This window comes from Pan paniscus, chromosome 1 (genome assembly GCF_029289425.2).
Source record: "Pan paniscus chromosome 1, NHGRI_mPanPan1-v2.0_pri, whole genome shotgun sequence".
Lineage (NCBI taxonomy): Eukaryota > Metazoa > Chordata > Mammalia > Primates > Hominidae > Pan > Pan paniscus.
In genome coordinates this window covers 17814909-17840643 of record NC_073249.2, presented here as the reverse complement: position 1 = coordinate 17840643, position 25735 = coordinate 17814909, and the positions used below count along the sequence as shown (strand labels likewise).

Sequence of the window (25735 nt, the reverse complement as noted above, 5' to 3'; positions counted from 1 at the left end):
AATTCAAGTGCTGAGAATCCAAACAGACTTCATGGATCCCACAGACAGTCCAATGACCCCAGGGATGTTTCTAAAATTGTTGAACTCCTATGTTTACTGTTCTCTTTCCTTCATTATCATTTACAAAAAGTTATAACAAATGTCCTAGACTAAGCCAGAAAAGCTTTATCTGATGAAAGGGATCATTCGGAAAGCCAATGTATGATAAAGGATTGAAAAACAAAAAAGACAGCTGGAAATAACCACCATAATGTTTCAACAACATTTATACATCTTTTTAATTAGATTAGCTTTACAAGCAACTTGAGAGCTCTTTCATAATGAAACACTGCTTTTCAAATTACATGACTTTATAGTCTATCTGTATATGAATCCTGAAAATCTTTGCCTACTCTTGATAAAGGTCTGTGTTTTACAGCTGGTTAATGTGTTGAATAAAAACAGCATTATGAAGCTTTATCTTTAACCAGGATTAAACACATATAGGCCACAAACAGTTTTAAATTTCGTTTGAAATAGAGTCCTGCTTGGTGACAAGTTAATAGTCCCACTAACATGAAATGAATGGATATTAAATAAATGGCCATCCTGATTTCTTGATCTTTTCACAATGATTCCTAAGAGAGTATATAAACTTTTCCAAAAAATATACAATTTAAGACCTGTCTGGCAAGCACAACCCACAGATAGTAGAATCTAATACTTTTTACAACTGTAGAGGTACACATTTGAATGACAACAGGGGCTCCCAAATTAAAAGGCTGTGGCTGTACATTTTGACAATCAAACAAACCTCCCATCAACATAAAACAATTTCTACTAACCCTAAAAAAGATAATCCTTTTGAGTTGTGGCCTAACGCCGCGCACTGTACTATAGACCAGATGGCAAAGACAACTTGCGCTCCTGGGTTGGGCTGGCAGAGGCACTTACTGTAGAGATGTGATGTTATCATCTGGAAGGAAGGGGAGGAAGTAGAACAAAACTGAATATGGGCGAGGAAAAAACAATCAACTATCACTTTCTCCTGCAAATTCTCCTAAGTGAGATCACTATACTGAACATTCAGTCCCATCCTAAGTCCACTGTTGGCTTCACTACACAATTTTTTTTTCCATGTTTTACATGAATAGCAATGGCAATCTTTTAATAAAAATTACTGAGCTTCCCATAGAAAAGGTCTCAAATTGAATACAAACTATACAGATGCTAAAAATGTCTTAAGTTGAAATATACAGAAAATTTCTGTATACTCACATTTTGGCAAAGAAGATCAAGGACAGAGATAGAAAACCTAAGTGGGCAAGGTCTTACACCCATAATTCATGCAAAATATGGATACCACCCTTTAGGTTTTGCTAAAAAGCCTAGGAAAGTGAAGTCTAAGACATCCGTCCCAATTCATTCTTTAAATAACATGTATGTGAGGCCTTGTGTGATTTTCTAATATTCCTTCCTTGTTTAAAAAGTAAGTAAGAAAACCCATGAAACAAAATAAAATTATCTGATTTTGCATCTGTTTTGTTTTTTCTAAGCTAAGCATCTTTCAGTACAGGTAAGAAGGCTGGCATCACATCTGGGAAATGCCTTAACAGATATCTGAGGAGTTACTGCACATTCAGTCAGTAACACCACACTTCAGTTTCAATGTGTACATAATCTCCCCTTGATGCTCTTCAACAGAGACAAGGTTCTTGTCTGCAGATCAGATAGATCACAGTATTAGGAAAAAAACATAACAGCAAATTTGGAAGTACAATCAATTTAAGGAGAAGCAAAAGGAAAAGACTTAGAAATGGGACATTATTGTCTACATCTAGAGGATACATATACCTGAAAGCTTAAGAAAGCCCTTAGGAACTTGAAGCTGAGGATAATCTCAAGTTCACTTAGTGCCAGTCACTTTAGTTTTTTAAAAAATTTAACTTAAACCCCAGCCTAGGCAACATGGCAAAACCCCGTCTCTACTAAACATACAAAAATTAGTCAGGCATGGTGGTGTGTGCCTGTAGTCCCAGCTAGTTGGGAGGCTGAGGTGGGAGGATTGCTTGAACCTGGGAGGCGGAGGTTGCAGTGATCCAAGAATGCACCACTCCCCTCCAGCCTGGGTAACAGAGCAAGACTGTCTCAAAAAAACAAAACAAAACAAAAAAATTTAAACTCTTCTTGTGTCTTTTTCCTTGTAAAACCTTAACTAAAAGTTATTGGTAGTAAATGGTGACTGTTTTACAATTAGGTTTCGTTATTGACAATGTCAAAAAAAAAGCAGCAATCTTTAACAGTTCAAATTAGTGTAAGGAAGGACTACAAAACAATCTGATTTTTCAGTTGTAATTAAAGTGCTCCTTTTCTTATTTTAAGTAAAATAAAATTAATCATCAGTCACTGGCAACAATCATTATTAAGAGGTCTTTTAGGGCAAAATTTAATAGTATGAACAGGTTTACAAAAATAGATTGATGTTATTTTGAGGAATAATACTGTAATTTTTTCTCAATTCAGTTTAGATAAATTGTACCTAATATAGAAAAATTACCCCAAATTCAAACTTGATATAAAAAAGGGAGAGATGAAATGAACTCAGCTAGATAACAGATCTGGCAAAATATAAGGATGAAAAAAATTCTACACAGGGCACTTATTTCATATCCAGATGTAAAAACCATTTTCAATTAGTAGCTTATCTTCCTCCTGTAAGCAATCACAGATTTGAAGTTGATCATGCAGTACAAAGTCACAGCAGTCAAAATCTTCTGTTTGATGCAACACAAAAAGTTGTTTCTGTTTCCTTATTAAAATGCGAACTGGTTGTCTATTTTTCTTTATCCCATTTATTCGTATTCACAAGTTAACAAATAGTTAACAATATTGTAGGTGAAGTGGGGTATTGCTGGATCAAAGGCTCTAGAAGACGTCTTTACTGACCGAATCTGAAGGTTTATTGAGTTCAACCCTCACACCTTTTTCACCTGCAAGGTAAAAAAAAAAAAATTTTCATTCATTCACTAAGCACCAGAGTGCTTCTGCTACTGCATTCCACTGAATTCCTAAGAGTATGGACAATATTTCAACTTTGCAAACATCATCTGAGAACTATCACACTTGTACTTCCAAAAACTTCCCTCAGCATTCTATTGTGATGAGGTTTCAAATAGTAAACCTTCAAGGATAAAACCATCCTCTACACAGAGATAATGATTTTGTCTTTTTATTTTAAAAGCCATTTGAATTTCTTCAACAGAGTGTTCAGTGTCTCTGAAAGCACACTGAGCTTGTGCCACAAATAATGGCTTTAAAAATACATAGAAAATGCATGAATATTCCATTTTTATGTAAGGTCGACGTGCGATTAGCAATGGCTCTGGAAAACACAGCTAATCAGTAATGTGAATACTCAGTGGATTTTTGGAGATAGAAAGTAGAGTTAAAGAAAAGAAGGTAAGTGGTCCATCAGATGGGAAACAGACCCCCTGCTCTTGGAGAGGCAGTCCATAAGTGGAAGAGAAGGGGAACTGGCATAATTGAAGGATCTTCAGGTTCAGTACAAGAGTGCTGACCTATGTACACCATTAGCAGATATGGAATCTACATGTCTGTGTCATTTACTGATTTTGGCATTTGAATTCATAATTCTTTGTATTAATTTTCTTCATGTCTACATTTAACATGGAAGACCTAGAGTACTGTTTAGAGCACGTCCATTTGAAAAGGAAAGGGTATTAATTTAAGGAGTGAATGAGAGGAAACCATATGGCCGTTACCTAGAGTTAAGTGGCCTTTGACTGAAAAGGATAATCACAGAAAACTCAGTTTGTATGTGAATAATTTACTCAGACTTCTTTGCCTCAAATTTTCCGCATCCTTTGACAATTTTTTTGGTTAAAGATAACAGTGAAGATGACTTATGTCTTCTTAAAAAATAAGGCAAATAAGAAATCTGATAAAAAACAAAAAGTAAGTATTCATGGTGTTAACAAAGACTATGCTTGAGTTTCCTGAAAGCATCACCTGATTGCAGGGTATTTCTGTACCAATATATCCTGGCCCCAAATGACGTTTACCTGTTAGATATTTTACTTTAGCTCGTGCTCTCTCATCTGCATCAAAATACCAAACAGTTATTGCGTACCTAAAAGAAAATTTAGAATAGGATAAGAATGATCACACTGTGGGGAAAAAGTGGTATTTTGCTGCAATGGTATATTAAAACTTGTAATGCCAAAATTATGCCTAAACTGGAACGATATCAAAGGATAAATTTAACAGCTTATTTATACAGTAACCTCGGTGCTAAAGAATACAGCTGAGAACCAGGGGAGGCTAAAATTGATGTCTGAAGTTGATGAGTTTTTGTGACTTTCTTAATACTTATTTCAACTACTTATTTTTTGCAAGGGAACTGCAGATCAGAAAGAGACAATAGGCCGGGCACGGTGGCTCACGCCTGTAATCCCAGCACTTCAGGAGGCCGAAGTGGGTGGATCATGAAGTCAGGACTTCGAGACCAACCTGGCCAATAGGGTGAAACCCCATCTCTACTAAAAAAAAGAAAAAAAAAAAATTAGCCGTGCATGGTGGCATGTGCCTGTAGCCCTAGCTACTCAGGAGGCCGAGAGGCAGGAGAATCGCTTGAACCCGGGAGGCGGAGGTTGCAGTGAGCCGAGATCATGCCACTGCACTCCAGCCTAGGTGACAGAGTGAGCCTCCCTCTAAAAAAAAAGAGGGACAATAAAAGGGTAAAAGAATGGCTGTTACAGAAAAAGCACATTATCAATAGCATTAAGTACTAAAAGAACAGAAGAGAAACAGATAAAAGGACTCAGGGCATTGCAGGCTAACAGTTTCAACAGTCTTTGGGGACATCACTACATTATAGCAAAGAGTAATGATGGATGTTTACAATTATAACCTTGACAGTTAAATTATGCTAAGAATTTTTAAGGATTTTAATCAAAGCAATTATACTGTGTTTTGTGTTTAAACTTTGTCTAAACTTCATTTTTCTGAAAATCTGACTTACTTAGAATATTTCATTCCACCAATAAGTGAGGCATCTCTAGTTTATTAAATACTACAAAAGACATACTTTCTGATACAAATAATGGGGAAAATGTATAAACGCTATAGGAAGTGAAAGTATGCTACACATCACCAGTTCCTGGGCAGAATATAGCAATTAGTTCAAATATATTGTGGATTGTGGCCAGTGGACACAGGGGAAAAAGCAACATTTATCAGACATACAGCCAGTAAATATGACAGAATGAAAAATCACATAATATATTTTGAAGTAAAGAGTCTGGGAGTTTGGACAACTGGGAGCCTGAGGTTTACAGACCCCACCACTGGTGAATCACAGAGCTGAGGTCTAAGGAGGTCTCCTGACTTCCAGACCAGACTCTGCTCTTTCCAGAGTTCCACTACCTTTCTTACCATGTGGCTTCTTCTACTTTTGGGTGGCCTTGGAAATAGGAAAAGGGCTCAGATACATAATTTTATGTGTCTTTTGCCCATGCCCTAAACTTTTAGTCACTTAGCAATCAGAATTCTAATATCTGGATCAACAACTTACCTTATGTCATTCTAACTTTCCAGCCTTATCACCCATTCTAGATAAGATCAGAATAGGATTCTACTTCAAGAATCCTTTTCGTCGCATGATTTTCCATGCCTTAACTTGAACAACTACGCCTTTTCCCCCAGAACTTTACTAACACGACTGCACCCCTTGCCTCTCCTCACCTAGGCCAGCTGAGCCTCTCCCTTCAAAGCGCACTTGCCCGTCTCTCCAATGTAGCACCACCTTCGTTCCTCAACTCCTGTAGCACTTAGCCTCCATGCCATCTGGCATTTATTTACTATAAACTCCCAAATATCTGTTATTTATTCATCTAAAAAGGACATAACCAAACCAAACTCAGGATTTCATAAAAAGGAAGGTCTATGAGGCAGTTACTGTGTCAGAAAATCTTTACAGAAGCAGCAGGGGGCAGAGACAGCACTGGGATGCCACTGGGAAGAGACATGGGATTGAAAAGGGCACATCATGTGATGTGACAGTCTTTCTTTGGTTTCCATTCAGGATTTCTTACAATCTCCAGCTACAACCTGCTTAGCTTGCTACTCACTACGTGAATTAGGATGCAGGCAACACACCTCAGAAGGCAGGAAGAAAAAAGGCACAGCTGATAAGTCGTTAGAGTCAACCATCATTACTAAAGCCAACTCTCCACCCAGCGCATCTAAGCCTGCGCCTCTTCTTGCCACCCTAGCATCTCCTAAGCCAGATACAGCAAATGAATGCCAGAAGCTCACTATCAGAATGTTCCAAGACCTTTCCATAATAAAAAATAAGTATTTTTTTTAAATGTGCTATTTTTCTACAAATATTTACTTTCACGATAATGTCTACAATATCTTGTTTTCACAGCCAGAGCATTTTAATTGAGTCAGGATAAATGGTTTTTAAAAAAGCATTTAAAATAAAGCACTAAACATAATAGGTTGCAAATACCTTGTAGAAAAAGTATAATGAAACAGATGCTCATTATTTGTAAAGCTAACAGGATCATTTTTCTAACATTAACTCCCACACATGGTAACCTGTTCTCTACTTTTCTTTCTTCTGTTTTTCTCTTCACTTCTACTCTCTGGTTACCTCTGATTTTTCCACTCTGTATCCATTTTCCTATGTTGTCCCTCACCACCTTTTAAAAAACCCTTTTCCTTCTTGATCTTTCTCTCTCCCAAGTAAAATACTCTTACAAAAATCAAAGCATAGATAGTAGTTAAGAGATGCACAAAGCACGGAGAGAGTGCTAGAAAGATGGGAAGGCCTGTGCTTCCCTTTCTTCAGAGTGGCTGTGCAAAGAAAGACACATTTAGTACTAACTGTTAATGAGTCTTATATAATTATTTGAATTCAGATGACTGTGCAACATAAATCTTATACAATTATTCAAATTAAAATGACTGTGAAAAGTACCTGGCAGGAAAATACTCATTAGAAAGCTTTCACGTTTACTCTACAGATTCCCTCCTGTCCTACCATACTCTAAACCAATTTTTTCTGAAAAGGAATACTACCTTGTAGCATATGCTGGTTGTACTTCATGAGGGTTGCGACGGTCAGACCAGAAAAACAGCAGTCTATCAAATTTGGGTTCAATGTCAGCAAACTGGGCTTTGCCTTCTGGAAAAATTCGAAGTATACCTCCACTTACCTAGGAAAAGAGCCAAATATGTAAGCAGGAGTAACCAAAAATGCTACAAGATTAAATTTAGGGGGAAAAAAAGAGACAATTTCAATGTCTTAATTGGATTATTCACAAATACATCTCAATAAAGTATGAAGATGAGCTGCAATTTTACAAGTATATGCACTGATGCAAGGACAAATTTAGTTCTTATTTTAGGGATATTTATTTATTTATTGAGATGGAGTCTCGCTGTCACCCAGGCTGGAGTGCAGTGGCACAATCTCAGCTCACTGCAACCTCCGCCTCCTAGGTTCAAGCAATTCTCCTGTCTCAGCATCGCGAGTAGCTGGGATTACAGGCATGCGCCACCATGTCCGGCTAATTTTTGCATTTTTAGTAGAGATGGGTTTTCACCATGTTGGCCAGGCTGGACTCGAACTCCTGACCTCAGGTGATCTGCCCACCTCGGCCTCCCAAAGTGCTGGGATTACAGGTGTGAGCCACTGTGCCCAGCCATTTTAGGGATTTTTATAAATATCTGATGAAACACAAGAATGTTATCTGAATTTAAAAGTCTTAAAATGATGCTTGAAAGCTTTTAAAACTACTAAATGTTTATTTTCGTATGTTAATGATTTGCTTAACCCACCCTTCAAATAGATTTCAAGAAATTTTGACAAAATTATTATTAGAAATAGATTATGTCAAATAGTTTACCATACTTTAAAATTCAATAAACAATAGGATAGTCACAAATACCTCTTAAATAATTCAGTATATCAGTAGAAAGTGTCATCATTTATTATGACCATCATTATTGTCGTCATCACCATCACCATCAGCATATAGTTCATTAGAACCTGTGGCTCTCCCTTTCCAGACTGGGCCTGATGCACAGATGACTACCTGCTTGTGAAACTTGATTCTATCCATAAAGGATTATTATTTACCTAAACACCAACTAGGCATCAAATCGCACTGGGAACTGTGGTGGGCTCTGGGTGCAGAGTAGGGAATAATGCAGACAGACTTTGTCCTTGCGGGGTTTACGATCTGGGGATAGGCAAAACCCAACCAACCAAGTAGCTCCTTACTCTTGAATAACTACACTCCTAAGCAGGTAGACTCTTAAAATTTAAAGAAACTCTAACACCTGGTCAGGACAACATGGCGTTTAAGCCTAAACCTAGAATCTATAGTTAAAGAAAAGGTTTATCAGGCTCACTGTCAGGTAAGTTAAATTCTAGCTACTTTGATACCCTTGCCAACCTTCCTCAGGTTCCAGTGTTGTTCAGAGTGATTCCCCAGGCTACTATGCAGACATCTAAAGAACCTCCAAACTGAGAACATGTCTTCTTTCCTTTTTTCCTGCTCCCTTCCCTTTGACTCAAGTCATTGGGAGTACCACAGGTGACCTGCTGAAAATGTTTTAAGTGAAATGGCTACTTGACACTTCCACTCTTCCTCCTCTGAATTAGGTGGCCCTCCTGTGTGCTCCATAGCAATCTGTCTTGACACTTTGCATAACTATCTGTAACTGTCAATCTTTCTGATCTGTATCCTCCAATAGATCCTAAGCTCTGCCAGGGCTAATTCCATTTCTGCTATATCCCTAGCATCCAGAACAACTGACACACTACATATTCAGTGCAATCTAGCATGGAAAATTTCTATTCTACACACAAAAACACTAGGGACGTTTCTCTGCCTATGTCCTAATTTAAAACCTACACATTAATGACCCTGACTAAGTATTATAGAAATTATAAGATCAGCCTAGAAAAAGCCTAACAAAATCTAGAAGTTAGAAGCTGATGAAACACAGTTCTAGCTTTCTAGCTATTCACAAAATCCGAAAAAAAGTCAATTTTTAAATTTTAACTAAAGTTATACCAATCTGTTTTGTGCCTTGGGCTCAAATTCAATTACAAAATTTATTTCTCTACTTCAAACTTTGAAAGCTGTAACAGAAAAACCATGCTTGTTGACATGCCTCAATATATACTCAGCAGAAAGGTCAGCTCCATTTTGAACCCGGACTAGGGCAGAGAAAACTCTTTAAATCAGTGTGTTTTAGAAAGATTAGTGGAGCACTGTGAGCATATTCTAAACTTAAAACACTTTTTAGGGCAGGATTAGGTTTTTGCACATTTAAGACTCAGGCAGTTTCCATTTGTGTGTTTTAGGGGATGCAGAGAAAGAGGTTTTTTAAAGGTTATTTGACTTAAAAACAACAAAAAAAGGCACCCTGGCTACACAGGTATGTTCACTTTGTGAAAATCCACTGAACTATACAAGCCACTTTTCTATTTGAATGTTATACTTAAGATTTTAAAAAATCAACCAAAAAATTAGTCTGTACAGTCTCTAGTGTAGTAATATATGACATATTTTTTAAAAATCATTTAAATTTAATGAGACTCAGGCTAATATTAAGGAAATATATATTTAAAACAAGAGAGGTTAAATATATTGTACATTCTAATTGGTTTTACAGGGCTTGTCAGTACTGATAAACTTCCAGTTTAATAATCAGGGAAAGACTGAATCCTGCCTCCAATATTCAATTAAACAACTCAATGCCATATAATATTTTTACAAAAATGCCAAGAATAACATAGCAAGTAATCCTTAACAATTATCTATAATCTCCCCCAAAAGCCATTATAAAACAACTGTTCTCAGAAATGTTTTTCTAAAAACTATTAAAAGGAAAATATTTTAATAAAGGTCACCTTTCTAAAAAAGTTAGATTTTAGATAAATGCTCTAACATCTGAAAATAAATGAATCCACCTTTTAAGATATATCAGTACTTTTTTATATGGTTTTGAGGTATAACTGATATACAAAAATGCATATCTTTAACATTTACAATTTGATGAGTTTGGATATATACGCACACCCTCATGACACACCACAACCAAGGTAATAAACATATCCATCACCTCTCAAAGTTCCGTTTCCCTTCCCTTAACCTCGTGTGTGTGCGTGTGTGTGTGTGTGTGTGTGTTTACAACACTGAACATGGAGTCTACCCTCTTAAATTTTTAAGTGCACAACACTACGTTGTTAACTACAGGTAACATAGAGTAGTATTTGTTTCATTTTACAAAATCCACTCCTAATACCTGAGACTGAAACAAATTTAAGAGGAAAATTTTTAACTGTGTCTGTGACAGTCTTATCAGAAGTATGAAACTTAATGCTTTTGAGAAAAAGACACCTGTAAGAAAAAAATAAATGCTCAATTAAGTTGCATACCTTGGCATCCCAGTCTTTATTAAGATAATATATACATGTCACACATCTTCCATCTCCATTTGGATTATCAACATGACGTACATAACCCGTTCCATTGCCCGGATAACAAGCAACCATGGCCTGTAATAATGATAATAATGATTATTAAAGTCCATGTATAAATAAAAAGAGAGAACAGCTAATAAATCAGATCTCTGATTTTTGGCTACTGATTTACACTTAGATTCTAATAAAAATAATATTTTGTAGATAAGATAAGGCTATTCTACATTAACATTTATAGGGAACACAAGATAGGCTGATGAACAAGGACTGGTGAATTCTGCTTCACAGTGATAACTCCAAAGATCAGAAAAATTTCTTGGTCCTACTTTGACAATCTTTATAAATACAGATAATCAAGATCAAGTACGTTTTTGTCCTGCTCCATGGGAGATTTCTCTCTTCCTTGAGCTCACCTCAGAACACCTACTTTACCATCTGATAGGTGAACCAACCCAGTCAACACCCCATCTGACACTGTCTCTGAATGGTACCAATTTTTTTTTTTTTTGAGACAGGGTCTGGCTCTGTTGCTCAGGTTGGAGTGCAGTGATGCAATCATGGCTCACTGCGGCCTCAACCTCCTGGGCTCAGGTGATTCTCCCACCTCAGCCTCCTAAGTAGCTAGGACTATAAGCACATGTCACTAGGCTGGTTAATTTTTGTTTTTTTGTAGATATGGTGTCTTACTATGTTGTAATAGGGATAATTTAGGAGGTCAACTAAACTCCAAACATTAACTCATTTAGTGTCAGTGATTTTTTTTTAAAAAAAGGACTAAACAAATTAGCTTATGTTTACCCTCTTTCAATCAAAAAGAAAATTATTTGCTCAGATTATAACAAGATATGGTTCAGAAGACTGTTGGATGTTAAGCTTAAAGGTAGAAAAGAGGCCCAAAATAAAAAGCACAAAATAACTTCCATATTCTAGGTGTACATGATAATTAACTGAAATTGGTAATGTTATTTTTTAAAAAATTCTCAGGAATTATGAAGAAAACAAACAAAGACGTTCAAGGTTATGAGCTATTCTTGTTTTTGTTTGTTTTTTTACGGAGTCTTGCTCTGTTGCCCAGGCTGGAGTGCAGTGGCACGATCTCAGCTCACTGCCTCCACCTTCCAGGTTCAAGCGATTCTCCTGCCTCGGCCTCCCGAGTAGCTGGGATTACAGGTGCATGCTGCCATGCCCGGCTAATTTTTGTATTTTTAGTAGATACGGGGTTTCACCATGTTGGCCAAGCTGGTCTTAAACTCCTGACCTCAAGTGATCCTCCTGCCTCAGCCTCCCAAAGTGCTGGAATTACAGGCTTGAGCCACCACGCCACCCAGTTTGTTATGAGCTATTCTTGAAGTCCTTTATTTCTTCATATAATAAAGTCAATGAATTAGTATAAAGTTATCAAACAGTAACTGAATTGTTCTACTATCATATTAAAGAAAAATGCTAATTTTTAAAACTCACTTCCTATCCCTAAGAAACTAAGAGGCATCTTAAACCTAAATCCTTATTTAAAAATCCTGTTTCCCTAGACACTAATTTACTGCTCTTTATAAGCAGCAGAATTTTTGGAGAACATTATACACGTCTCTGTTTTTCCTGACTCCAGACAGACTTAACAAGTTCCTTCTTTCAGCACTGGAGGTTGGTAACAACCAGGAGTGTGGCATGGGCTTAGTGGGTTTAAGTGCTCAATAAATGATGAGCCCAAATGATTTTCTTGTCACCAGCTACCCAGCAAAGAAGTTTACCTTGAATAGTAACTGTAAGAGGGTACTAATTTAACAACGCAATTACTCCATTTGTGGTTAACTGAGGTAATTATGATGAATTACACAATATATTGTTATTCATGGGAAAGAAGGGGGAAACCTGAACTCTACATCTCAAAAAAGTTAATTTGGGCCTTTCCAACTATCTGGTAACTTCAGCATCTCTTGTGTAAAGAAGGAAGGGGAAAATATTTGTCAGTCACTCACCCCATCGCATCCCATATATCCATTTAACAAATACCTCTCGAACATCTACTGTGTACACGGAAGGCACTGGGGCTAAAATGATGAACCAAAGAGAAAAGGTCCCTTGCACTCATTTACATAGTCCCTCCTTATAGGAAGTTTTGCTTTCTGTGATTTCAGTTACCTTTGGTCAACTTAGTCCAAAAAATTTAATAGAAAATTCCAGAAATAAACAGTTTATAAAGTGCACACCATTCTGAGTAGTGCACTGAAATACCTTGCAGTCCTGCCCCGTTTTGCCTGGGATGAATCATCCCTTTGTCCAGCATATCCACACTGTAGATGCTATCCACCCATTAGTCATTTAGTAGCCTTCTAGGTCATCAGAGCAATCGTCGTGGTACTTGTGTTCAAGGAAACCTTATTTTATTTAATAACAGCCCCAAAGTGCAAGAGTAGCGATGCTGGCATACTGTTATAATTGTCCTATTTTACTGTTGTTGTTAATCTCTTACTTTATAAATTAAGCTTTATTATACGTATGTATGTACAGGAAAAAATATAGTATATTAGGATTTGGTACTATCCACAGTTTCAGGCATCCGCTTTGGTCTCGGAAGGTATTGCCCTCAGATAAGAGGGGACTATTGTACTATGAAATCTGGTCTAACAGCATAATTAGCCAATAAACAGATATATAATGTAATGTTAGGTAGTGAAAAGTTGTATTTTCTTAAGATATGAAAAAAATTAGGTATATAGAGAAAGATGACATGATATTCTTGAACAGTGGTTGACATTTGGGTTTAGACTTAAATGAAGGGAGCGGCAAGTTGGGCAAATCTCTGAAGAGAGAGCAACGTGGCAGAGGGAAAATGAGTGCTCAAAGGCTGAACAAGGCAGGAAAGAGCAGCAGGCCAGTGTGGCTGGAACACAGCGAGCACGGGCCAATGTGATCAGAGAGGAACCAGGTAACCTAGAGCTGCAGGGCTTGGTAAGCCACAGGAAGGCCTTTGGATATTGTGCTAAGAAGGGACAGGAAGTCAACAGAGAATGTATCTGACCAATGTTTTGAGAATATCAGTTTCAAGTCTGTATGAATAAAAACAACCACAACAACCTCAATATCTCTTACCACCTAACATTTATGGGACATTTACTGTTTGCCATGTCCTATCTAAGTAATTTGTGCGTAACAAGTTGTCTGACACAACCATGTGAGGTAAACAGTATCACTGTTCTCATCCTCATTCCTCTAAACTGAGGTTTAGAAAGGCTGATTAGTATTCGCAAAGTCACATGACAGGGAATCTGGTTCCAGAACCCATGGAATTAACCACTGTACTAGACTGCAGCAAGCAAAGAGTGAAAAGAGAAGACTAAGTTAGCTATTAAAGTTTCCGGGCAAGAAACCAAAGAGGCTGAGCCCAGAGTAGCAAAGTGGGGTGTATTCTGAAGGCAGAAAACCAACATGATTTGCTAATGGGTGGAGAGTAAGAAGAGTCAAGAATGACTACGGGGTTTTCAGCCTAGGTAAGTAAATGAATGGAGTCACTGTACATGAAAATGGAAACACTAGGTGAAAGAGCAGTTTTAATTACAAGCATCGGGTAGGAGAGGAGTTTATCGATAACTGTCAAAATGAGCCAGACATCCCAGAATAGAACAAAACTGAGGGCACCAGGATTATCCCCCAACAGGGGATCTGTTTGTATTATTCACTTCTAAACTCTTTCCTTAGAGCCCTGGAGCCCTAGGGAGGTATCTAGGGGTAGGGGACTAATTGGGAATGAAGTGATATGAGAAGAGGCCAAACAAGCAGGTTTTAACCCCAACCTTAAACTAGAGGCAGTGCTTAGCTGTTTCCTATACAGTATTTGAATTCCAAGTGAGGATTCTTTGAAAAAATAAAAGGCAGAGTAAAGAAAAGTTTTAAATCTCACGTTTTGAAGAAAAGTTTTAATAAATTTAATGTAATTGTGTTAAGTTCTACAATTCCCAGTATAGCTCAATTATCACCACCTAAATGTATTATTTAAAAGTGGCCATTACCACTTTAGTCTTATCTGGCATTCCCTAGGTCCCTTGTGCTCTGCTCTGGTGACAGGAATACTGAAAAATGAGGAGAAAGGAAGAAGGGAGAGGGGATGAGTGCTCCACAGGGCCTGCATGGATCTGCCAACCCAATTAACTTGCCAATACCAGCCCCAGGAAAGGCAGCAGTTCATGATTATAATTGTAAAAAGGATAACACGAAAAACACCAACATAACCCTATAAACCAGAAAGCCTGAAAAAGAAACAATGCAATCCACCACTATATAATTCTGAGGTAAATTCCTAATTTGCCACCTTATAGAGACACCAACTTTAAATGTTTCAATTTCCCATCGAGAAAAACCTATTTATACATAAACAAAACAAAACAATACTATTTTTTTCTTTTCTGATATGAAAATATATATGATTAAGGATGTTCTTTTTTATGTTTTCAGAGACAAGGTCTCACGATGTTGCCCACGCTGGTCTTCCCCTCCTGGGCTCAAGCAATCTGCCTGCCTCGGCCTCCCAAAGTGCTACGACTACAGGCGTGAGACACCGTGCCTGGCTGATTGAGAATGTTCTTAAGATAGGAAACAGCATAAATTTGTTTTTCGTTCTGAGAATAAAAGGAAGGAAGAGGTCCGCAATGCCTCTGAGGAATCTAGAGACATTTATTTCTAGCATTAGAAGGCTTCAATATGAAGCTGAACCAGGAAACTTATTTTTCTTTTTTGAGCTGAATTATTTTAAAACAGGGATACAAAGCTTAGAGAACTAAACTTTGATGGGTTATAGAACTATTATTTTTACCCTGAATGAAGAGATAAGGTTTACTATCTGAAAATTTATCTTATTAAACTATATTATCAAAGCACTATGCTTTGACATAGCACTATGCCTTTTGTAGAGGCTGACAGCTAACATTTACTAATCATTTATAGGCCAGGCATGGATTACCTCGGTCATTCTTTACAGCAAACCTTAGGTAGGCACAATTTCTCCCCCCATTTTAGAGACCAGAAAACTAAACTAGAGTGAAAAGAAAAAAATTGCCAAAGGTCAGAGACTCTAAATGGCAGAGGCAGGATATGAACTGAGGCAGAGAAAAACAACTTCCTTCTGTATTCTTCTTCAATTCCTTGCTCCAGTAAGGCATGTATATAGTCCGCCCAAGAATTCAGATGAAATTGGTAATCCAGACTCCTAAGCGGCCCACCACCTGCTGCAGTGGCACATGCTCATGCCTAATGCCCAATTCTCCCATGTCAAGATGTACAGTAAGTCCTCACTAACAGCCTCGATAGGTTCTTGGAAACTTTATGTGAAACAATGTATAATGAAACCAACTTAAGTTTCTACAGCATATTTGTGGTCACAAAACATTGCCAAACTTCTAAATAAAGACCAAAACACTTCTAATGGTAAACCTTGAAATAAATGTGAGCTATATACACATTTAAGAAAAATTAATAAAAACAAGGTAATTATTTATGCCATTAGTCCAGTTTTAGGGTTGCAGGTGGCTGGGGCCTATCCTGGGAGCTCAAAGCACGAGATGGGAGCCAGCCTTGGGCAGGACGCCATTCTACTGCAAGGTGCACTCACACACACCCATATTCACTCACACTAAGATAACAGATACGTCAGTCCACATCCCAAAGATGCACACATTGCGATGTGGGAGGAAACTGGAGCACCTGAAGAAAACTCTCGCAGACATGGGGAGAACTTGCATGCTCCACACAGACATTGGCCTCGGCCAGGAATTGATTCTTTATCCCTCATCAACATTATAACAAAACGACACTGAACAGAATAATGTTATTCAAGAACCTGCTGTACTGCACATGGTATTTTTCAGTTCTACAGTTAAATCTTTTTAAGTCTCTTCCCTGCCCACTTCCAAAGCACACATACACATCACTATCACTACCTTGGGGGTCTACAAAAATCTAGTTCAAATACAGAAGAAAACAGGTCACGCTGGAAGGCCATCCAGGTGGGGATGTTCAAAGGGCAGTTGGAAACTTGAGTGTGGAACTCCAAAAAAAAGTCATGACTGGAAATGTAAATTTAGGAGCCATCTTCGCATGGGATAGCTGAAGCCGTGTGCCTGCCACAGATTGCCAAGGGAGTACAGAGAGAAGAGAACAGAGAACAGATTGTCATGAAATAAAGTCATTTAGAATAAGAACTCCTTGAATGGCGTGAACCCGGGAGGCGGAGCTTGCAGTGAGCGGAGATCGCGCCACTGCACTCAAGCCTGGGCGACAGAGCGAGACTCCGTCTCAAAAAAAAAAAAAAAAAAAAAAAAAAGAATAAGAACTCCTTAAGCCTTGCTGCTTTCTTGATCACAGTAAACAACTCAGTGGTCAAAAGCTGACTTATTATAAATGATTTCTGACTAATTTTTTGACTAATTCATTTCTAAGTGTAAATGATAAGTATATATATATATTTTAAGAAGACATATAAGGGCATATAGATTGTTTCCTTAAAAATTAGAAAAATGCTATTATAATAATATTGTGATCAACAATAGTTTTGGAGCTTAATCTTTGTAAATCCTTGATATTTTCCTAAAATTAAATTACTATAAGTGAAATTATTAGGTCTTAAAGCTTTCTGATTGCTGAAATGTTCTCCAGAATTATTGCATGAGCTTATATTCCTACTGGCTTTGTATGAGTGCACACATCTTTTTAACCATTTGCCAACCCAGCATAGTAAGTTTTAATCTTTGAAAACAGCTCAATTTGATAGGTAACATTTATCTTACTAATGTTTTAATTACATCTTATATTTTTAAGTCAGCATCTTTCATATTTTTATTGGCCATTTAATTCTTCAACTGCTTGCTCATATCCTTTATCCACTTTTCTACTGGGTTAATCTTTTCCCTACTGAGTTATTATTATTATTTTAGAGACAGGGTCTCACTCTGTCACCCAGGCTGGAGTGCAGTGGCGTGATCAGGGTTCACTGCAACTTTGAACACCTGGGATCAAGCAATCCTCCCAAGTAGCTGGGAGTACAGGTACACACTACCACACCTGGCTAATTTTTTAATGTTTTCTAGAGATGGGCTCTCACTACGTTGTTCAGGCTGGTCTTGAACTTCTGGTCTCAAGTGATCCTCCCACTCTGGCCTCACAAAGTACTGGGATTACAGGTGTGAGCCACCACACCTGGCCCCCTACTGATTTTTAAGAGCTCTTTGGTTGTTAACCGCTGTCATATGACACAACAACAATTTCAACCTTTTTACTCTGCTTGTGTGGAAGAGTATGTTAGTACAAAGTTTTTATTATCGGTACAGGAAGGCAGAATATAATAATATTAATTATCAATGTAAAGTTTTTAAAAATCCAAGATTCTTCCCATGTTCATAGAAATATGAAAAATACAGAAAAACAATGAAAGATTATTGAAGAAATAGCATTGATCCAAATCACTCTCCAAGTGGCCCAAGAATTATGAATTGTTTAATAATCTAACACCAAACTACTTTCCTTATTAGGCTCTAATTCTAGCCCATGATTTAAAAAACTTAAATATACACTTAAAAATCAACTTAAGTATGATGCTCCCGACAGTATAATCTAGAGATATGTCATGATGCCTTAGTACTCTCTGAGCTTTCATTTCCCTTTTAGTGAAGAACTGATAAAGTTATACTTTACAAATAAATTCATCTGGTGAAACACATTATATTTTGAGCTGTCTAGCTCTGCTGTCAGAACAGAGATCTACAATTTGTTAACCTCAGCTATAATCTTACCAGCACCACACAACTCTTTCTTAGATTCCCAAGCAGGGCTCTGTATTTATATCACACACACCACTCCCACTGCAAACTTCATGAGGAAGACAGAGCAACCTCTCTCCACAAGGAGACTGGGGATCCTGAGCAGGTCTCAGCTTGATCCCCACCCAGGGAATTATACAACCTCATTCTAGCCCATGCAAGGAAGTATCACTGTTAAGACAGATATTCTGACAGCTATGGCAAACTTGCTATATTATTAATATAATTCCTTGGGAGAGTCTGCAATTCGGCATTAAAAACAAAAATACAAACAGAACAAAACACTTAGCTGCTTGACATTACAAACATACATTCTGGCACTTCTTGAGGCTCACTGAGCAGGTACTTCACTAGGCATGAGGATACAGAGATTAAAAGTAAAACATCTGTTTCAATTCCAGGGTCTAGAAGAGTTACGATTTAAATTCCTTAAGTTATTTTGGCACAAACAGTGTAATTATTATTTGTTTTAATGGACTAGAGGACATGAGTGAGAGGTTCCTGACATTCATCCTGGAGCACTTAGTTAACATGCAAGCCCAAGACTGGATATAAATAATCATCAGTAAATGAGGAAAGCTTGTAATCAAAAACCCTACTCCAGTGAGACAACTCAAGAAGCCTTATCTCACCTCAAAGCCAGAGAATTTAGTAATTAACATAGTGGGTATTAGAAATTACGACAGTATTAGAGAAGAATGGTACTCAAGAAAGGTGTTATGGCTACACACTGTATAGGGACCACTGCTCTTACATGAACATATACATGAATCTAGTTAATCTAATGTGGCCTACTATTAGGGACTGTACCCTGAGCCTTATGACTCCTGCTGGTTCTGTTAGTTCCCCATAAAGGAATTATGTTATTTGATTCCAATTAGGTTCAGCTGAATCCTAAAAGCACACTAGCATTTTTGCCTTAAATAAACCTTCCATAAAAGGTGCTTGGCAGGCTGGGCATGGTGGCTCATGCCTGTAATCCCAGCACCTTGGGAGGCCGAGGCAGGTGGATCATCTGAGGTCAGAAGTTTGAGACCAGCCTGGCCAACATGGTGAAACCCCATCTTTACTAAAAATACAAAAATCACCCAGGTGGGGTAGCACACGCCTGTAATCCCAGCTACTCAGGAGGCTGAGGCAGGAGAATCGCTTGAACCTGGGAGGCGGAGGGTGCAGTGAGCCGACATCGCACCACTGCATTCCAGCCTGGGCAACAGAGCGAAACTCTGTCTCAAAAAAAAAAAAAAAAAAAAAAAAAAAAAGGTGCTTGTCAGATGTTCTAAAAGCATAGAGAGTAGGAATTTTATCCACCTAATAAAACAGTATTTTTGTGCGTGCTTCCTAATAAATTTTTTTTATGTGTGGCAGAACTCAGTGTGAGTTTTGCTTTCACAGTAACATGCCATTTAGAAGCTCGGTTCTGGGGGAAGAGATTTGTAACACTCATTTAACTGTAGCCTCCAAAGGACAGCAGTACCTCTCAATAAAAACCTAATACCCGTAAACAACTACTGGCTCAGGTCAGGTCACAACAGGCAAACAGTTATGCAAAGGCACACAGTACAGTGTAATAAACACCAGAACAGAGTCTTACTTACACAAAGTACCCAGACAGCAAAGACATAATTAACTTTGTCACGGGAATGGGGATCAGAAAAGACTTTATAGAGAAAGTGACAAACGTGCAGAATTTTGAAAGATAAAAATAGAAGTTTTCCAGAGTAGAAGATTCTGTTCTGTACAGGGAAAAGAATATTTGCGAAAACAGAATCAATATGGTGCCTTGAGAGAAATGCAAATAGAAAAACTGTTGGAAGATGAAGTGCAGTGTGGAGCAATAGGGATGGGGCAGGACAGACAGGCAGGGGCAGCTCAAAAAGGCTCTCACTGACTCACTGGGGAACTTTACCTTACAGGCCAGTGTTGGCCAACTGTGTTCAGTAAGAATCACTTGGGTTACTTTCTAAATTATGATGATTCTTATGCCCTCTGCTTGAAATTATGACTTATCAGGTATGGCATGAGGCCTGAGATCCCGTACTTTTTTTTCTTGACAATTATTCCTTCATAAGAGATCCTGTACTTTAAACAAGCACTTCATTGTAATTGGCACAAAATCAAAAATAAAGAGTTTTGAATAATAAAATCATTTTTCCATTTTACAAACATCACTCAATCTACTTGTAGAGGATGGCCCAGATGACATGAAATAAAAGGTTATGGACACACTGCTGATAGATGAGAGCCAGAATAAAGGGGAGTGAGAATGGAGAGGACAGGGCAGCTTAGAGCAACAGTAAGAGTGTGAAACAGAAAGGATGTGGTGCTGGCAAGAGAGAAAGAACTCATTTAAAAAAAATTAAACCCTAAAAATATACACTATGTGTTCATTCAACAAATATTTTCTGAGCACCTACTATACGTCAGGCACTGTTCTAGATCTTGGGGATACAATACTTAATAGAAAAGATACAAAGTTACTGCCTTCAGGGAACATTTATTCTAGCAGGAAAAGAAAGAGAAAAAATTAAGTCAATATATAGCATAATATAAGAAATGGCAGAAGACAAGCATTACGAAGAAAAAAAAAACACGCAATGGGGAATATAATGCTAGAATGTAATTATTTATAGGGTGGTTGGTCAGGTAGGCCTGACTGAGAAGTTGACATTTAAGAAGAAATGAATGTTCCAGGCAGAAGGAATAACTGGTGCAAAGAATCAGGTGGCAATGGGCCTGGCATATCTGAGGAAAAAGAGGGTCAGTGTGACTGGAGAGGAGGGAGGAAAGCAGACAACAGCGTAAGATGAAGTAGACAGGTAAGGGGTTGGGGACGCACATCATGGAGGGTTTTAGAGAACACTATAAAGATTAAGTCACCGGAAGGCACTGGGTAGTCTGGTTGCCATGTAGAGCAGGGGCTGGCAGACCACGGCCCACTGCCTGTTTTTATAAGTAAAGCTGTATTGGAATGCAACCACATTCATTCAATTACATATTCTCTATGGCTGCTTTTGTGCCCCAACTCCGGTCTAGCAGCTATGACAGAGACCGTGCAGGCCACAAAACCTAAATTTTTTACCATCTGGCCCTTGACATAAAAAGTCTGCCAAGTCCTGATGTGCAAAATAGACTGAAGGCTGGCAAGAGTGGAAGGCAGAAGAGTAGTTAAAAGGCTACCGCATAAATCAGGTGTGGTACAACGATCACTTGGACCACAGTGGTAGCAATGGAGGTGGTAAGAAGTGCTGGGATACTCATACTATCTTAAAGGCAGAATAAAGCAAGATGTCCAGAAAGATTGGTATGAGATATAAAAGAAGATGACTCTAAGGTTTTGGTTTAAGCAATAGGGAAAATGTAATTACCATAAACAGATGAAGACAGCATATGGTGCAGACTGAGTCTGGACAATGGGAGAGATCAGGAGTTCAGTTTTGAACATGTTCAGTTAGGGTATGTGTAAGGCATAGTGCTAGGAAGTGTGAGTAGAACAGAGAGGAAAACTGATCATTCCAACACAGATGACAATTAAAATGACCAGTCCATGCGCTGACTACTTCACTGGGGAGAAGGTTGGGATCAGGAAGGACTATCTGAAAAATGAGTTTTGAAAGAGTATGAATTAGCCAGGTAAGGAAGGAGAGGGGGCGTATTCCAGGAAGAGAAAAGGTCATGGTGTGTGTGTAGACACATGCTGTGTAAACTGCAAACAAGGGTGAAGCTGACGTGTGAGGCAAGGAATGTGACAGGTAAGGCTGGACATAGCTCTGGCCCCTTCCCAAAAGCTTAGTAAGCCCCAATGATGAACTTGGATTTTAGTGGGTAACAGGGAGCCACTGAAGAGTTTTAAACAAAGAAGTGACACATTCAGACTAGAGGTTTTCATTCACTTCGGTAGGTGATTGAGTGGCACCATTTTTGTATACAGCTATAAAGCAGTAAGTTGCTAAGACTGGCCAGAAAACATGTAAATCAGGCTCTTAAGAATTCAGTAACTGCAATAAAAAGGAGCTGATTTTTTTCTTTTTCTATTTTTGTTTTCCTGAGACACGGTCTTGCTCTGTTGCTGGAGTGCAGTGGCGTGATCATGGCTCAATGCAGCCTCAGCCTCCTGGGCTCCTGCCTCAGCCTCCTGAGTAGACTAGCTAATTTTTAAATTTTTTATAGAGACAGGGTCTTACTTACTATGTTGCCCAGCTGGTCTCGGACTTCTGGACTCAAGTGATCTGCCTGCCTTGGCCTCCCAAAGTGCTGGAATTACAGGCACGAACCACCATGCCCGGCTGGTTTTTTTTTTTTCAATAATAGCGTAACTCCCTTTGTAGGCAGATAACCAAACACTTCTGAAAAGTTTTTTTGTGGCATGATGGACAAAGATTCAAGTCACAACTTTCATAAGAGTACAAGTTCTATTTGTATAGAACTCTAGTTCACAGCATTTACAAATAATTATCTCATCTCAATTCTGCAACAACTCCATGAGGTATTCAGAGAAATGACTATCTCCATTTTACAAATAATTCTATCTAGTCTTGTTTTAAGAGCTGAAGTGTTTAATCTTTGCATCCATACCACTGCGGGACAGTGTGGTTAATATAAGGACAAGATCCAGTCTTAGAAAATAATGATGAGTCTGTTTCATGTAACATTAACCTCATTCTACTTTTATCACTTTGAATTAGTTTAATGTTATTTGTTTTTTCACATCATTCTTAGAAAAGTAAGTTAATTATTTATACATTGCCACACGTAAACACACTCATATTTTTTTCTGGGTTTCCCCAACCAGACTGTAGACTCCAACAGAGCATGAACCAGCTCTTATTTATTCTTGTACTCCTAGTGCCAAACACAGGCACTCAAATATCTACTGAATAAATCAATTAATGATTTACCTTGAGAAAACAGAGATGATAGATTAGACAGATAAAGAAGAGTAACATAAACATCTTTAATACAATTTTAAAACAGAAGGTGGGTTTTACCATCCATTGCTAAAGATTGACAGAAGTACTGCTAGCTTGTAAAAATATATATACATATATTTTAGACACAAGGTCTCATTCTGTCACTTAGGCTAGGGCGCAGTGGCTTGGATCATAGCTCACTACAACCTCAAACTCCTGAGTGGGAGTAATCCTCCTGCCTCAGCCTCCTGAACAGCTCTACAGGTGTGCACCATCACACCCAGCTAATTTTTTAAAATGTTTTGTACAGATGAGGTCTCGCTATGTTGCCCAGGGTGGTCTCAAACTCCTGGCCTCACGCAATCCTCCTGCCTCAGCCTCCCAAAGCACTGAGACTACAGGTGTGAGCCCCTGTGGCTAGTCAAAAAAAAAAAAATTGAAGTTTGACAACTTGCCATTTGCATGAGATGTCAAAATAACACAGGCATGCTATATATGTATGTATATATACACACACACACACACACACACACACACCCCTAATTAAATAAAGACAGAATACTAAATTATGCCTACAGATGGTTTTCATTCAGTACCATGTGTTTTTATTTTGGCCCTAGATGCAACCTATTTTTTTAATTTTTTGTGTGTGTGTGTGACGGCGTCTCGCTCTGTCGCCCAGGCTGGAGTGCAGTGGCGTGATCTCGGCTCACTGCAAGCTCCACCTCCCGGGTTCACGCCATTCTCCTGCCTCAGCCTCCCGAGTAGCTGGGACTACAGGTGCCTGCCACCACGTCCGGCTAATTTTTTGTATTTTTAGTAGAGACGGGGTTTCGCCGTGTTAGCCAGGATGGTCTCGATCTCCTGACCTCATGATCTGCCCGCCTCGGCCTCCCAAAGTGCTGGGATTACAGGCGTGAGCCACCACACCTGGCCGCAACTTATTTTTAAGAATGTTTAAGTATACCTAGTGAGTGGTTTAGAAAAACAGACAGTACAAGATTTTCATAACAACTATTAAGAAGTCAAGTTCTCTATATCCTTACATCCCATCAATATCTGTCAGGCATACTGTCAGTAACTACCAATATCCAATATGTCTCCCAAATGCTTGTTCCCACCACCCACCAGAACATCCATCTATACCACTCTTCTGCCTCTCACCTATTCTTCAGTCACCTGTTTCTTTGATCCACAGTTTTCTGGTGGCCCAGGCTTAATCTTTATGTCACAATGTTTGCTGAACCTGTTAACTGATCTACCCTGCTCATCTGATCAATATCATTATATGTAAATCTACTGTAGGCAGATCTTTACAGATTGCTATACACTATTACGTCTAAGTGTCTTGTTGACAAAAGAGGAAGTTTATTTTGGTTGTAGAGGGTGTTAGAACCCAGTGACTCTAAGCAAAGTGATTGATGCGCCATAAAACAAAAATTGAGTACCACTGCTAAAGGATATGACTAATTTAAAGAGAATGTTGCAAGAAGTCTAAGGACAGAGGATGGAGGCCTCACATTTGTAATTAAATTGAGAGAACTGTAAGAAAATTAATTAAGAGGGAAGAACCAACTAGATACATTTTTTTTAAATCTTGAAAAATATTCTCACATATGTGGTTGATAAGACGGTGAAATGTGAGCTGGGCAAACTAACATTAATAGTTAGTTTCTCTATGAATTCTACATCCAGGCCTCTCTGCCAGCCTGCCAGGAGATTCTACTATCTCTAGCCTGTAGCTAGTGTCTGTCTCTGTCTCTGTCTCTCTCTGTCTGTCTCAGTCTCACTCTGTCGCCCAGGCTGGAGGGCAGTGGCGTGATCTTGGCTACTGCAACCTCTACCTCCCTGGTTCAAACAATTCCCCTGCTGCAGCCTCCCAAGTAGCTGGGATTACAGGCATGCACCACCATGCCTACCTAATTTTTTGGTTTTTGTTGTTGTTGTTGTTTTGAGACGGCGTCTCTCTCTGTCGCCCAGGCTGAAATGCAATGGCGTGATCTCCGCTCACTGCAACCTCCGCCTCCTGAGTTCAAGCGATTCTCCTGCCTCAGCCTCCCAAGCAGCTGGGACTACAGGCGCCCGCCACCACGCCCAGCTAATTTTTATATTTTTAATAGAGACAGGGTTTCACCATGTTGGCCAGACTGGTCTCAAACTCCCAACCTCAGGCGATCTGCCCACCTCAGCCTCCCAAAATGCTAGGATTACAGGCGTGAGCCACCGCGCCCAGCCTAGCTAGTCTATATTTTTATCAATGATTTTGAGTCACACAAATAAAGGAATCTTATTAATGTAACCTTTCTCAATAGGAAAATATACAGCTCATACAAAGCTGGGAAAAGTAGCCAATATCACAAATAAAAGAAAGAAGATTCAATGTGATCTCAATTGAATCAACATGATGAATTCTAATAAAGTTAAAAATAAATCTTACTTTCAAAATGGCAAAAATCAACCATACTATACAGAAGTAATAACCACCAGCATTTACTGACAAATTACTATGTGCC

The 25735-nt window shown here is 38.5% G+C and overlaps 1 protein-coding gene across 6 annotated transcripts in view; it reads right to left on the bottom strand.

Annotated features, from left to right (window-relative positions):
- Positions 1 to 253: 253 nt before the first annotated feature.
- EGLN1 (egl-9 family hypoxia inducible factor 1) overlaps positions 254 to 25735 on the bottom strand; it is a 60123-nt gene continuing 34641 nt past the window's right edge. For 2 of the 6 annotated variants that reach the window (XM_063596562.1, XM_014343469.5), the window contains 4 exons: positions 10463 to 10582; positions 7087 to 7223; positions 4062 to 4129; positions 254 to 2969 (listed from right to left, as the gene is read on the bottom strand). In XM_063596562.1, coding sequence (XP_063452632.1) covers positions 2905 to 2969; positions 4062 to 4129; positions 7087 to 7223; positions 10463 to 10582 — 390 coding nt within the window. In that variant the 3' untranslated portion in view covers positions 254 to 2904. Of the gene's footprint in view, positions 2970 to 4056; positions 4130 to 7086; positions 7224 to 10462; positions 10583 to 25735 lie in introns of those variants that run through there. The other 4 variants (XM_063596565.1, XM_055102580.3, XM_063596568.1 and 1 more) reach the window with 2 other exon arrangements.